This window comes from Capricornis sumatraensis, chromosome 23, assembly GCF_032405125.1.
Source record: "Capricornis sumatraensis isolate serow.1 chromosome 23, serow.2, whole genome shotgun sequence".
In the NCBI taxonomy this organism is placed as follows: Eukaryota; Metazoa; Chordata; class Mammalia; order Artiodactyla; family Bovidae; genus Capricornis; species Capricornis sumatraensis.
The window spans coordinates 46687211-46700253 of NC_091091.1; the positions used below are offsets into that span (position 1 = coordinate 46687211).

The 13043-nt window shown below is 44.2% G+C and overlaps 1 protein-coding gene across 2 annotated transcripts in view; it reads left to right on the forward strand.

The window, feature by feature from the left end:
• The window catches only part of DOCK1 (dedicator of cytokinesis 1), a 564920-nt gene that overhangs the window by 340703 nt on the left and 211174 nt on the right, over nucleotides 1–13043 (forward strand). For both annotated transcript variants that reach the window (XM_068961248.1, XM_068961249.1), the window contains exon 29: nucleotides 11209–11303. In XM_068961248.1, coding sequence (XP_068817349.1) covers nucleotides 11209–11303 — 95 coding nt within the window. The remainder of the gene's footprint in view (nucleotides 1–11208; nucleotides 11304–13043) is intronic.

Genomic DNA, 13043 nt, shown 5'->3' on the forward strand with positions numbered 1-13043 from the left:
TACCACGGAGAGCTACCATAAGCTCCTGTTTATTTATCGATTGACACTCGATAGCAGAAGCCAAGGAGAATTTTCAGCCTTAAATTGTGCTCTGTTATTAATTAACTTTCATCATGGAGGCTCATTAGCATTTCTGGAAACAATTCTCTAGTCATCTTCAGTGACACTGTGATACAACTTAATTAGGAGAAGTACAATAGAGAGGAACGTATCCGTAGAGGCACCGCCCCTGACAGGCTGACATTGCAGGGCCATATGGCAGATGTCCTCTGCGCAGCCACCGCCAGTGTGTCTGCAGAGTTGCCAAGTAGATGTACGCCCTCCACTCCTGTGTCTCGGAGCACCGATTCCATTTCTGAGGCCCCCAGATTCCTGCAAACCACAGGAAGCTCTGCTAGTGTTTCCAAAACAACGTTGATTCCACTTGACGTCAGTCTTATTAAGGGATGGTCAGAAGACAAGGCGTTTAAGACTTTTTTCAAAGGATGATTTTTAAATGAAAAAAAGCTACCTCACTCATCACTGCCATTACATGTGCTTATGTGTATGCACATGTATATTTAAGTTTGTATTTATCCAGTACTTTGGCCACCTCATGCGGAGAGTTGACGTATTGGAAAAGACTCTGATGCTGGGAAGGATTGAGGGTGGGAGGAGAAGGGGACAGAGGATGAGATGGCTGGATGGCATGACCGACTCGATGGGCATGAGTTTGGGTAGACTTCAGGGGTTGGTGATGGATAGGGAGGCCTAGTGTGCTGTGATTCATGGGGTCGCAAAGAGTCAGACACGACTGAGCGAATGGACTGAACTGATGTAATATTTAATAATATAATAGAGAACAATAAATACATAGATTTAAATTTCTAAAGATACACAGGTGGATTTATACCTTAAAATCATAGCAATTTTCCTTCAATCAAAGTCAAGGGGGACTTGCCTGTGGTCCGGTGGTTAAGTGTTCACCTTCCAGTGCAGGGGCTGTGGGTTTGATCCCTAGTCGGGAAGCTAAGGTCCCACATGCCTCATGGCCAATAAAACCAAAACACGAAATAGAAGCAATATTGTTACAAATTCAAAAAAGACTTTAAAAATGATCCACATCAGAAAAAGAAATCTTACAAAGGAGTCAAGGAGCAAGAATGTGTATGTGATGGTGTGTCTGTATGTTTAGCTTTTGTGTGATATTAACCAGCAGTTCAATGTAGGACTATTCTCAGGCGTTATATGGTTAGTTTTTGTGTAATATTAAGGAGCAGTGTCATATAGGACTCTTCTCACGCACATAACATGTCACATGTGATGTTATCCTGGGATTCTTCAGCAGGTATGTCATAGTGAAGTCCAATTTGCCTTGTGAAACATTTCATGCCTCCTGTTTGATCATCGGAAGGATTAATTCAGTTCAGTTTAGTCGCTCAGTTGTATCCGACTATTGCAACCCCATGGACTGCAGCACTCCAGACCTCCTCGTCCATCACCAACTCCCAGAGTTTACTCAAACTCATGTCCATCAAGTTGGTGATGCCATCCAACCATCTCATCCTCTGTCGTCCCCTTCTCTTCCCGCCTTCAATCTTTAACTAGCATCAGGGTCTTTTCAAATGACTCAGTTCTTCGCATCATGTTGCCAAAGTATTGGAGTTTCAGCTTCAACATCAGTCCTTCCAATGAACACCCAGGACTGATCTCCTTTAGGATGGACTGGTTGGATCTCCTTGCAATCCAAGGGACTCTCAAGAGTCTTCTGCAACACCACAGTTCAAAAGCATCAGTTCTTCAGTGCTCAGATTTCTTTATAGTCCAACTCTCACATCCATACATGACTACTGGAAAAACTATAGCCTTGACTAGACAGACCTTTGTTGGCAAAGTAATGTCTCTGGTTTTTAATATGCTGTCTAGTTTGGTCATAACTTTCCTTCCATTTAATTTCTTGGCTGAAGTCACCATCTGCAGTGATTTTGGAGCCCCCCCAAAATAAAGTCAGCTACTGTTTCCACTGTTTCCCTTCTATTTGCCATGAAGTAATGGGACCGGATGCCATGATCTTAGTTTTCTGAATGTTTAGCTTTAAGCCAGTTGTAGCAAAATCTGTATGAGCAATTTCCTAGACAATGGTTCAGGCTGAAGAATAAACATTTTTAGAATGAGACGCGTTACCCATGCTGAAAACTCAGGGCTCCAATAAATCATTTGTCCTTTACAGATTAGTCACGTGATCAAAATCATATGATTCATGCAAACTGTTAAAAATATTTAATCTGGATCATTCAAGTGTGCTGTGGATAGGGAAGCTTCAGAATATCATGAAAAAGTGATTTTACAAAATGGTGTTTAAAAATGACTGTAACATCCTGAATTCCAAGCATGTACCCTCTCTCCTTGCAGGAAACAGATCATCAGATACTTGTTAGGTGTTGTGGCCCTGATTTCCCAAGGGGGTTTATTTCTGTAGACACAGTGGTTCAGAGCATCAATTATTTGCGAACAATTTGATTTCCATTATGAAATGGCATTTGTGGTTTGGATATCACGAATTCATACTGCAAAGATTTTAAACCTTTTTTACTGTTGTTAATCTGTCAGAACCTTCGTAAAATGGGTTCCTATCTGCTAACTATCCATAGAGAGGATTTGACTATCTTTCTCCTTGGACAACTGCTCACAAAAACGGAAGATATTTTGTGTTAAATGATTGGAAGTTAGTCAGTAATGCCATGCCATGTGCAAAGAGACCCAACTCTTTTCTCAAGACCACTTCCTTGTTAAAAGTGCTACCTTAGGTTTTCAACTTTAGCCCTTTTTTTTGGATGAATGAGTCATTCTCAAACAGAATTGCAGTTATGATCAACACCAAAGTCACCAGCCTCAGAACTGTTACTTTTACGGCCTCTCGGATGACCCTTTGGACCCCCAGACCGTGAGAGGATGAAACACAGCATGAAATGGAAAGACCAAGCCAGGAAAGAAAGAGGATGGACATTTCAGCTCAAAATTGTCATAATAGACATCATCCCTTTAGGATGGGCAGCCATGAATGGTCTTTAAGTTCTTCTTCTGCATTGGAGATGCTGGTCTGAAGATGTGGCTGCTGGCGGTCCTGGGTCCAAGTCACAGAGTCAGGACCACAAGTGGCGAACTTGCTCAGCGTCCACTGTAAGATCGAGGTGATGAGGAGTACTCTGGACCTTCCAGGGCGGCCTGTTCTCATGACATGTGTCCCAAATTCCTACTAAGTGGCCCTAAGGGAATGTCTATGGAGTGACTGAGTGAGTAAGGACTTATCCATGAACGCTGCAGGTAGAAGTGATGTTTGTCGATTACAGGCTGAGTGAATCCAGGAGACACGACAGGGAAGGTTCAGAGAACCAGGCTACCCAGCCCTTCTCATCTCCGAGGAGGACCAGGGGGAGCCACAGTCTGCCATGCGCTCCTCCTCCTTCCTGTGGCCTCTCCCAGTCCTGTCTGCTCGTGGGTGACCTGGGGAAGCCCAGCCAAGCAGCCCTCTGAAACCTCAGGGCCCTCTTCCTGAAATGCCTCCTGTCTCCATCTGTCCAGCCTCTTCTGAGAACCCCTCCTGATGCCTGTCTTTGTCTCACCTGGCAGGTATCACCTGTTGCCCCTTCTCTTTGTCTTGTTTCTTGTCTGGCCCCATCAACCACCAGCCTGTGTTGGTGTGGGCTGGGATGACTTCTCAACTGATGGAAAGTGGTGATGATGCTCACAGGGATTATGAAAGCGAGAATGTTTGCTGTGTGAGTGTCATTGCCTAGGAAGCCTTCTGCTCTTGGCCAGGCCTGGCCTTAAAGGCCCTGAGTTCCATGTGAAAACAGCCACCAAAGGGTGATTTGCAAGCCTGTGTAGAGACTGTCATGAGTGGGCAGAGGAGCCTGGCGCTGGGCATCTGTTTCTTTATCCCTATGACCATTCCTCAGAGAAGAAATCTATTGAAGACTTTCTACCCTGGATGCTGAGTCCAAGGGTGCAGAATCCTTTTGCAGTGAGTTCACTCACAAGCTGCTTAGTGCAGAGCAACTGTGTGAAGAAGGTGGCGGTAATGAGAGCAGCAGAGCGCCCGCGTCTGCTCTGAGCCTCCAGTGTAGGGGAGGGCATCACAGTTTACCCGGGAGTCCGTCAGGCACCCCAGGTTATCCATGCTCCCAAAGAATGGTCGTTGTAAATCAGCCACACTGGACTGAGTCAGGTGGACAGGAAGTCTTTTTAAAAATCAAAATTAAGAAAGATTTTTGTCTTATATTTGGCCGTGTTGGTGCTCCGCTGTGGCACATGAGCTCAGTGGTTGCAAGCTTAGTAATGGCGATGCATGGACTTACTTGCCCCTCAGTGTGTGGTGTCTTTGCTCCTCAACCAGGAATCGAACCCTCATCCCTTGCATTGGAAGGCAGATTCTTAACCGCTGGACCACCAGGGAAGTCCTAAGGAAGGCTTAAAAAAAATTTTATTTATTTATGTGTCTGTGTCGGGTCTTAGCTACCAGGGTTTTCCCTTGTAGCCCAAGGACTCTCTAGTTATGCTGCCCAGGCTCAGTAGCTGATGCTCATGGGCTTAATTCCTCCCCAGCACATCGGATCGTAGTTCCCTGGACAGATTGAATCCATGTGCCCTGCATTGCATGGTCTGGTCCCCTTCCTACTGGACCACTAGGGAAGCCCTCAGGAAGGCTTGTTTTGCAAAAGAGAGGATTGTGGAATGTGTAGGAAGGGAAGAAGGAGTCCTGTAGGTGGGAGAGAAAGAAGGTGATGGGCCTGGAGAGGCACTGGGGTTTCAAACTGCACAAGGCCCCAGAGGTCATGCTAAGCGGTTTTGTGTCTTTATGTTTCTCTCATCTCTTTTTCTATGCCATTCAGTTCAGTTCAGTTCAGTTCAGTTGCTCAGTCATGTTCAACTCTGTAACTCCATGGACTGCAGCTTGCCAGGCTTCCCTGTCCATCACCAACTCCTGGATTTTGCTCAAACTCACGTCTGTCGAGTCAGTGATGCCGTCCAACCATCTCATCCTCTGTCATCCCCTTCTCCTCCTGCTCTCAATCTTTCCCAGCATCAAGGTCTTTTCCAATGAGTCAGCATTTCGTACCAAGTGCCCAGAGTATTGGAGTTTCAGCTTCAGCATCAGTTCTTCCAATGAGTATTCAGGGCTGATTTCCTTTAGGATTGACTGGTTTGATCTCCTTGCAGTCCAAGGGATTCTCAAGAGTCTTCTCCAACACCATAGTTCAAAAGTATTCTTTGGTGCCCAGCTTTCTTTATGGTCCAACTCTCACATCCATACATGACTACAGGAAAAACCATAGCTTTGACTAGATGGAACTTTGTCAGCAAAGTAATGTCTCTGCTTTTTAATATATTGTCTAGGTTGCTCATAGCTTTTCTTCCAAGGAGCAAGCATCTTTTAATTTCATGGCTGCAGTCACTATCTGCAGTGATTTTGGAGCCCAAGAAAGTAAAGTCTATCACTCTTTCCATTGCTTCCCCATCTATTTGCCATGAAGTAATGGAATCAGATGCCATGATCTTCATTTTTTGAATGTTGAGTTTTAAGCTTTTTCACTCTTCTCTTCACTTTCATCAAGAGGCTCTTTAGTTCCTCTTCACTTTCTGCCATAAGGGTGGTGTCATCTGCGTATCTGAGGTTTTTGATATTTCTCCTTCTAGTATTGATTTCAGCTTGTGCTTCATCCAGCCAAGCATTTCACATGATGTACTCTGCATATCATTAAATAGCAGGGTGACAGTATACAGCTTTGACATACTCCTTTCCCAATTTGGAACCAGTCTATTGTTCCATATCTGTCTCTAACTGTTGCTTCTTGACCTGCATACAGGTTTCTCAGGAGGCAGGTCAGGTGGTCCAGTATTCCCATCTCCTTAAGAATTTTCCACAGTTTGTTGTCTTCCACACAGTCAAAGGCTTTAGAATAGTCAATGAACCAAAAGTAGATATTTTCCTGGAATTCTCTCGCTTTTTCTATGATCCACCAGATGTTGGCAATTTAATCTCTGGTTCCTATGCCTTTTCTAGCTTGAACATCTGGAAGTTCTCTGTTCAGGTACTGTTGAAACCTAGCTTGGAGAATTTTGAGCATTACTTTGCTGGCATGTGAGATGAGTGCTATTGTACGGGAGTTGGTACATTTTTTTGGCATTGCCTTTCTTTGGGATTGGAATGAAAACTGACCTTTCCATTCCTGTCGCCACTGCTGAGTTTTCCAAATTTGCTGGCATGTTGAAGGCAGCACTTTCATAGCATCATCTTTTAGGATTTGAAATAACTCAGCTGGAATTCCATCACCTCCACTAGCTTTTTCTTAGTGACACTTCCTAAGACTCATTTTACTCAATACTCCAGGACATCTGGCTCTAGGTGAGTGATCATACCATCGTTGTGATCTGGGTCATTCAGATCTTTTGTATAGTTGTTCTGTGTATTCTTGCCACCTCTTCTTAATATCATCTGCTTCTGTTAGATCCATACAATCTCTGTCCTTTATTGAGCCCATCTTTGCATGAAATGTTCCCTTGGTATCCCTAATTTTCTTGAAGAGATCTCTAGTCTTTCCCATTCTGTTCTTTTCCTCTATTTCTTTGCATTGATCACTTAGGAAGACTTTCTTACCTCTCCTTGCTATTCTTTGGAACTCTGCATTCAGATGGGCATATCTTTCCTTTTCTCCTTTGCCTTTTGCTTCTCTTCTTTTCTCAGATCTTTGTAAAGCCTCTTCAGATAACACTTTGCCTTTTTGCATTTCTTTTTCTTGGGGATGGTTTTGATCACGGCCTTCTGTGCAGGGTTACAAACCTCCGTCTATGTCATTGGTTTACTATTTTTCCACTAATTATTTTAAAGCATATATTTTTTTGAGTAAACTTTTATTTTGAGAGGATTGTAGGGTCAGTCATAGCTGTAAAAAATAATACAGAGCATCTTCGTATGCTTTGCTCAGTTTCTCCCCATGGTAGCGTCTTGCAGATCTATGGAAGAGTATCAAAATCAGAATGTTGATGGTGATACAGTCCACTAATCTCATATTGAGTGTCCCCATTTAGCTTGCAAGCTTTCTTCCTTTCATCATTAAAAATGTCAAGCATACAGAAAAGCTGAAAGGATAGTACAGTGAAAACCATTATTCCAATCATTTGAATTCATCAGTTGCAAGCATTCTGCCATATTGGCCTCTACTATATCTCTAGTGGGCTTCCCTGGTTGCTCAGATGGTAAAGAACCCACCTGCAATGTGGAAAGTCCCAGGTTTGATCCCTGGGTCAGGAAGATTACCTGGAGAAGGGAAGGGCAACCCACTTCAGTATTCTTGCTTGGAGAATTCCATGGACAGAGGAGTCAGGTGGGCTACAATCCATGGGGTTGCAATGAGTCAGACAGGACTGAGTGACTAACACTAACTTATGTATCTCTAGGTATCTTTTTCTATGAACATGTAGCCAAATCCTGGCGGAATGTGAGAAGCAAGCGAGTGGCTCAGCAGGTAGCTCTCAAGGGTGAAGACAATGTCCAGTGGCTTCGTTGTTCTTCCGGAACATTGCTGTCATCTCTTCACACCATCGACATTCACATTCTCCCTCGGTTCTCCCCAGTCTCTGCTGTCTTTCATTACAGGCTCTCTCAAAGCTGCATCTCGTCCAGATTCACTCATTGTGTTTGCTTATTTCTCATTAATCTTTTTTTTTTCCTAAAATAAGTTGATCGCCTTGTTTTTCTTTCCCTTTCATGGCATCGCTTTTTAAAGTTCAATTTCATTTTTATTTATTTTCTGCTTTTGAACAGATAGAGCCATTAGCTTTGCAGACTTCGCCCACACCATCCCCCCACTTCCGCCCGCCCCCATTCTGTAATTTTTGATTGCTGTTTTGTGTGCAGATTTGTTTCTTCAAATTCATATGTCCTGCAAACTGAGCATCACCGACTCGATGGACATGAGTCTGAGTGGACTCCGGGAGTTGGTGATGGACAAGGAGGCCTGGCGTGCTGTGATTCATGGGGTTGCAGAGAGTCGGACACTACTGAGCGACTGAACTGACCTGAACTGACTGACAGTCTGGAAAGTGAAAGTGTTGGTCACTCAGTCATGTCCTACTCTTTTTGAGCCCGTGGACTGTAGCCCACCAGGCTCCTCTGTCCATGGAATTCTCTAGGCAAGAATACTGAATTGGGTAGCCCTTCCCTTCTGCAGGGGATTGTCCCAACCTAGGGATTAAAGCCAAGTCTCCCACATTGCAGGTGACCTCTTTACCATCTGAGCCAACAAGGAAGCCCTCCACAAACTGGAAGCTTTATCTAAAATCCAAGGTCACCTTTTGGCAAGCAGAAGAGAAGTTGTGGTTAAGCATGCCCTGTTATGTCTGTCGGGAGGCTAGGAATTCCAGGCTGACCACTACTGATGATAGTGGGTTTGATCATTTGGTTAAAAGGGAATAACTTCTGGATCTCTCTGTTGTGAAGATACATGGCCCTTGAAGGTCATCATGGAGACTTTGGGTAATACACTGGTATCCACAGTAAATTGGCAGGAGTCTTATCCTCTAGCAGTTTCATCAGTTGAGTTAACATCTATTGATGGTCCTTGTCTGAAACAGTTATTTCTTTGACTTAAGAGAAGGGTGTCTTCCTTCTTCTGAGAATTAAGACTCTTTGGCTTTTACCTAAGAACATTTGGAAGCCACTGAAGACATAGGTTCAGTGGAAGATTGAGGAAGTGTTGATGCCTTGATCAGATTTGAAGAGGCCACTCTGAATGAAGTGTGGGGATCAAGACAGACTAGAATGGTCATAGGTACATGAGCTAGCCTTTCCCTCCGGGAGTCCCGGTGAAAAATGATGACCAATTATCCAAGTGGATGGGGCCAGAGATGGACAGAAGCAGATGGTTTTATAACAAGAAGACTTTGCCTATGGAATGCATTGATGGCTCTTATTAGAGTTGTTCCCTTATTATATGGAACATCCTGTGTACAATCTAGCTAAAAATGTAGCAGGAATGGATTGATATAAAATGATGAAAATTTCACAAAATGTGTATTAAATCCTCCAACTCCTCTTGTCAACTTGGAGATGGCAGTTGTAATAGCCTGTTCAGCCTCATCAGCCATTCCGGTAAAGGCGGTGGTGGGGACCACCACCATGGCTGCTAATTTATGCAGACCAACAGGGAAAGCCTTGAAAAACCTCATCTCCCACAATCTGCAGCATTTTGTTTGATCAGCAAAGTACCAACATTTAATAGCTGAGCCATACTAATGAAGTATGGGACTGTGTTTCCTAGAGGAAAAAAAAAAAAAAAAAGGAGTTGGTATGGGAAAATATGCTTCTCTTCCAGAATAATAAAAACCAGACCCTGTATCTCAATTATTAGGCTTTGAGGAGTAATCAGCAAGAAAGCCAGCAATTTCATGCAAATAGAGATGTGACTAAATTATGGCACTCAGCCTGCAAAGGGGGCAACCTGGTCATTAAAACGGGAAACTCTTGACAAAGTGGGGAACCTTAAGTAGTGAAATATGAATTTCAGGAATTAAACTGGGAATAGAAAAGTGTTCCTTGTGTCAGGGGTCATCGAGAACACCTCTTGCTCGCAAGCCCTGCTGGTTGGGGCTGCTAGGGGCAGCGTTGGGAGGACACGGGACTCACTTTTCCCTCTTGACTCTGCCTTCTATCCTAACCTCTCGGCACTGGAGGCCTCTGTTGTAACAAGCGTGATCACGGTGGCTCCTGGAGTTTTTATTCATGCGAGGGGCTCCACAAGGCCCTCCCGCAGCAGAAATGACTCGCTGTAACTCTGTAAGCTGGCCATTGTTGGTAAGGTGGCAGAGAAGGTGTCTTTGATCCTTGGCTTATTCCTACCATCAAATGGACCTTGTGTCTTTTTGCAAGAAGGTCTTGTGTAGAACTCTGTGCTGGGAATTGCTTCTGGGATGCTTAAATTCTGCTCACCTCCTCGGTCTTCACAGCCATTGCACTTAATTATGAATCAGTAGATGAAATAAATGGGAAACATCCATTCATTTGCTCATCTATGACCACGGCCTCATTTTCCTAACATGACTTCTCAGCTGCTTGTCCCCTTTCCACCGAGATCTTGAGGGAGCAAGTGCCCTCTATTACTGGGGTGTGCACTTTTGGGACACCTGCTTGTTTTGTTCAGGTGAGCTCAGAATAAGCTCTGAATTGTCAGATTCAAGAAAATCTCCTAATTCTGACAGCACAGAGTGGACCCACTAGGAGTAGGGAACCCTCTCCCAATGCCAGGAGCAGTCTAATCAGTGTGGAAGCAAGGTCGGGTTGCAGGCCCCCGCTCTGAACTGCAGGGGACCATCTAGGAGACAAGAGAGCCATCACTGAGTAGCTTATGGAGTTGATGATGCCACGTAAGAGACTTTGGCAACTTGACCATGTGTTTGGTTGCTTTACAGAGTGCTGACTAGGTGCAGATTGTCAGGAGTTCCTGTCTGCACCTTTCATTTGTTAAATTATGTAAGAAAAAGGGAAGGATAATAATACTGCAGGTTGAATTTGATGGGCCCTGTTTATAATTAAAATGTAGGTAAATATGGCCTTCCCTGATTAGCTCAGTTGGTAAAGAATCCGCCTGCAATGCGGAAGACCTTGGCTCGTCCCCTGTTTTGGAGCGATCCCCTGGAGAAGGCAAAGGCTACCCACTCCAGTATTCTGGCCTGGAGAATTCCATGGACTGTATAGTCCATGGGGTCGGAAAAAGTCGGACACGACCGAGTAACTTCCACTCAATCAGATAAATATAAGACGTAGTTACAGCCTGTATATTATATTTGATATAAGACGTAGTTACAGCCTGCATATTATATTTGATTGAAAGTGTTTCCTTAAGCAGAAAGAGTGTGAATATATGTAACTTTCAGGGGTTTATTCCTTGTATCTCTTAGAGGGACATGACAAGAGACTCTCTTTTAGTATATCCTTGAAAAAGTTCTGCAGGACATGAGGTGCTCAGGCACATAGAAAAGCAGAAGGTGTCGTATGCAGCTCTGTGAGATACATCTTCATTACTTTGTGCTATGTTTTCATTCAGCTAAAAAAAGAGTAATAATAATAAGGTCATTTATAAATTTATAATGCAGTTACTCTGGGGGTGGAGGTGGGCATCGGCTTTCACCTTTTTCTCAGTGGGCTGTTTGAACGTTCTGCTTTTATTTCAGGATTTCCTGATGGAGACATTCATCATGTTTAAGAACCTCATTGGGAAGAATGTCTACCCGTTCGACTGGGTGATTATGAACATGATGCAGAATAAGTGAGTACGGGGGGGCTCTCCTGGAGGAGGTGCCCGGCTCACGGCTGGTGGCAACGGAGGTGTTGTGTGGGTACCACAGGGTGGCCCCGCTTCTGCGATGCAAGTGGTTCTTTGGAAAAATGGGCTTGGAGATTGAGTGCCTTTCTTATGTCAGCGCAGGGCTTTGGGGTTGAGAACTTGGGCTCTGCACCCCCCAGAAAGCGAACATGACTGTGATCCATCCTTCGCTCTGCCTTTGTCCGGGGCTTCTGTTTGCCGTCCAATTTTAAACATATGTGTTTATTAACCAAAACGATTCTCAGTTCTATGGGAGGCTTTTGAAGAGTGTTTGCATTTCACATATTTCAGCTTAAAAAAATCATGAGCATTTTCATTATATTTATTAAAATTAAGCGTGTGCCATGTTCATCATCTCCCTGTGAGGGCTGTTGGTTAAATTTCTAGCACGTGGGTTTTATAATTTCTGTAAGTGCCATCAAAGACCATGGGGTTCTCCATCACATGTGGTTTCTAGAAGGAATGTCTGTTGATTTCTTTTTGCCCCTTCCTTGTTACTGAGAGTGTTATGGAGATGACTGCCGGTTTATAGTCAGTGCAGTAGTAAGACGTAAGACAGGAGAGCTTGTGTACCCTTGACCCAGGTAAAATGTTGACAATAACATTTTGCAAACCTGCAACACTGAACTGCAACCAGGGAACAGACATTGATACAATGTAGCCATCTTATTCAGGTTTTCCCAGCTTGACTTATATGCTTTAGTGCTTGTGTTTCCTTTCTTACAGATTTTTTTCATGTGGTGTGTGTTCTCAAATCCATCCCCATGGTAAGCACACATTTCTTTCACCGTAAGGATCCCTCTGGAACTCTTTTAAGTTGTTGTATCAGTGGTTTGTTCCTTTCCGTTGCTGCATGGTGGTCCACAGTGTGGATGTGCCACAGATGGTTTAACCATTTTTTTTTAACCACTGAAGGACGTCTAGTCTTTTCTCAGTCTGGGGCTACTACAGATAAATCTATTACAATTAAATCTGTTATGGACATTCAGGTTTTCGCATGGACTTGAGTCTTCATTTCCCAGGGGTGTAAATGCCGTGCTTGTGCGAATCTACTTCAGCCGTGTCAGACTCTGTGCAACCCCATGGACTGTAGCTCACCGGGTTCCTCCGTCCATGGGCCTCTCCAGGCACGAATCCTGGAGTAAGTAGCCGTTCCCTTCTCCAGGGGATCTTCACGACCCCGGGTCGAACCTGCACCTCTTGCATCTCCTGCCTTGGCAGACGGGCTCTTTATGCTAGTGTGGCCTATAAATGCTGATTGCATGGTAATTGCCTGTCTAGTTTTATCAGGAACTGCCAGACTCTGGTTGCATTGTTCTCCGTCCCCATTAGCCCTGGAAGAGACGTCCGTCTTCTCTGCCTCCTTACCTGCGTTTGCTGTCGTTGACGTTTTTATTCTGGCCCTTCTGGCAGATATGTACCATGTCTCACTGTGGTTTTCATTTGCATTTTCCCTGATAACTTTGCCTCTTTTTGATGATTTTGTCCACCCCACGAGCAGATTTGTAGCGGCAAGGATCTTTCTCTTTGTCTTTTCTGGGTGATGCTACAATACTTTCTAGAATGAGCATGCTTAGTTCAGTCTTGTCCAGCTTTTTGCAACCTCATGGACTGTAGCCCACCAGGCTCCTCTGTCCTTAGGATTTTTCAGGCAAGAATGCAGGAGTGGGTTTCTGTTTCCTC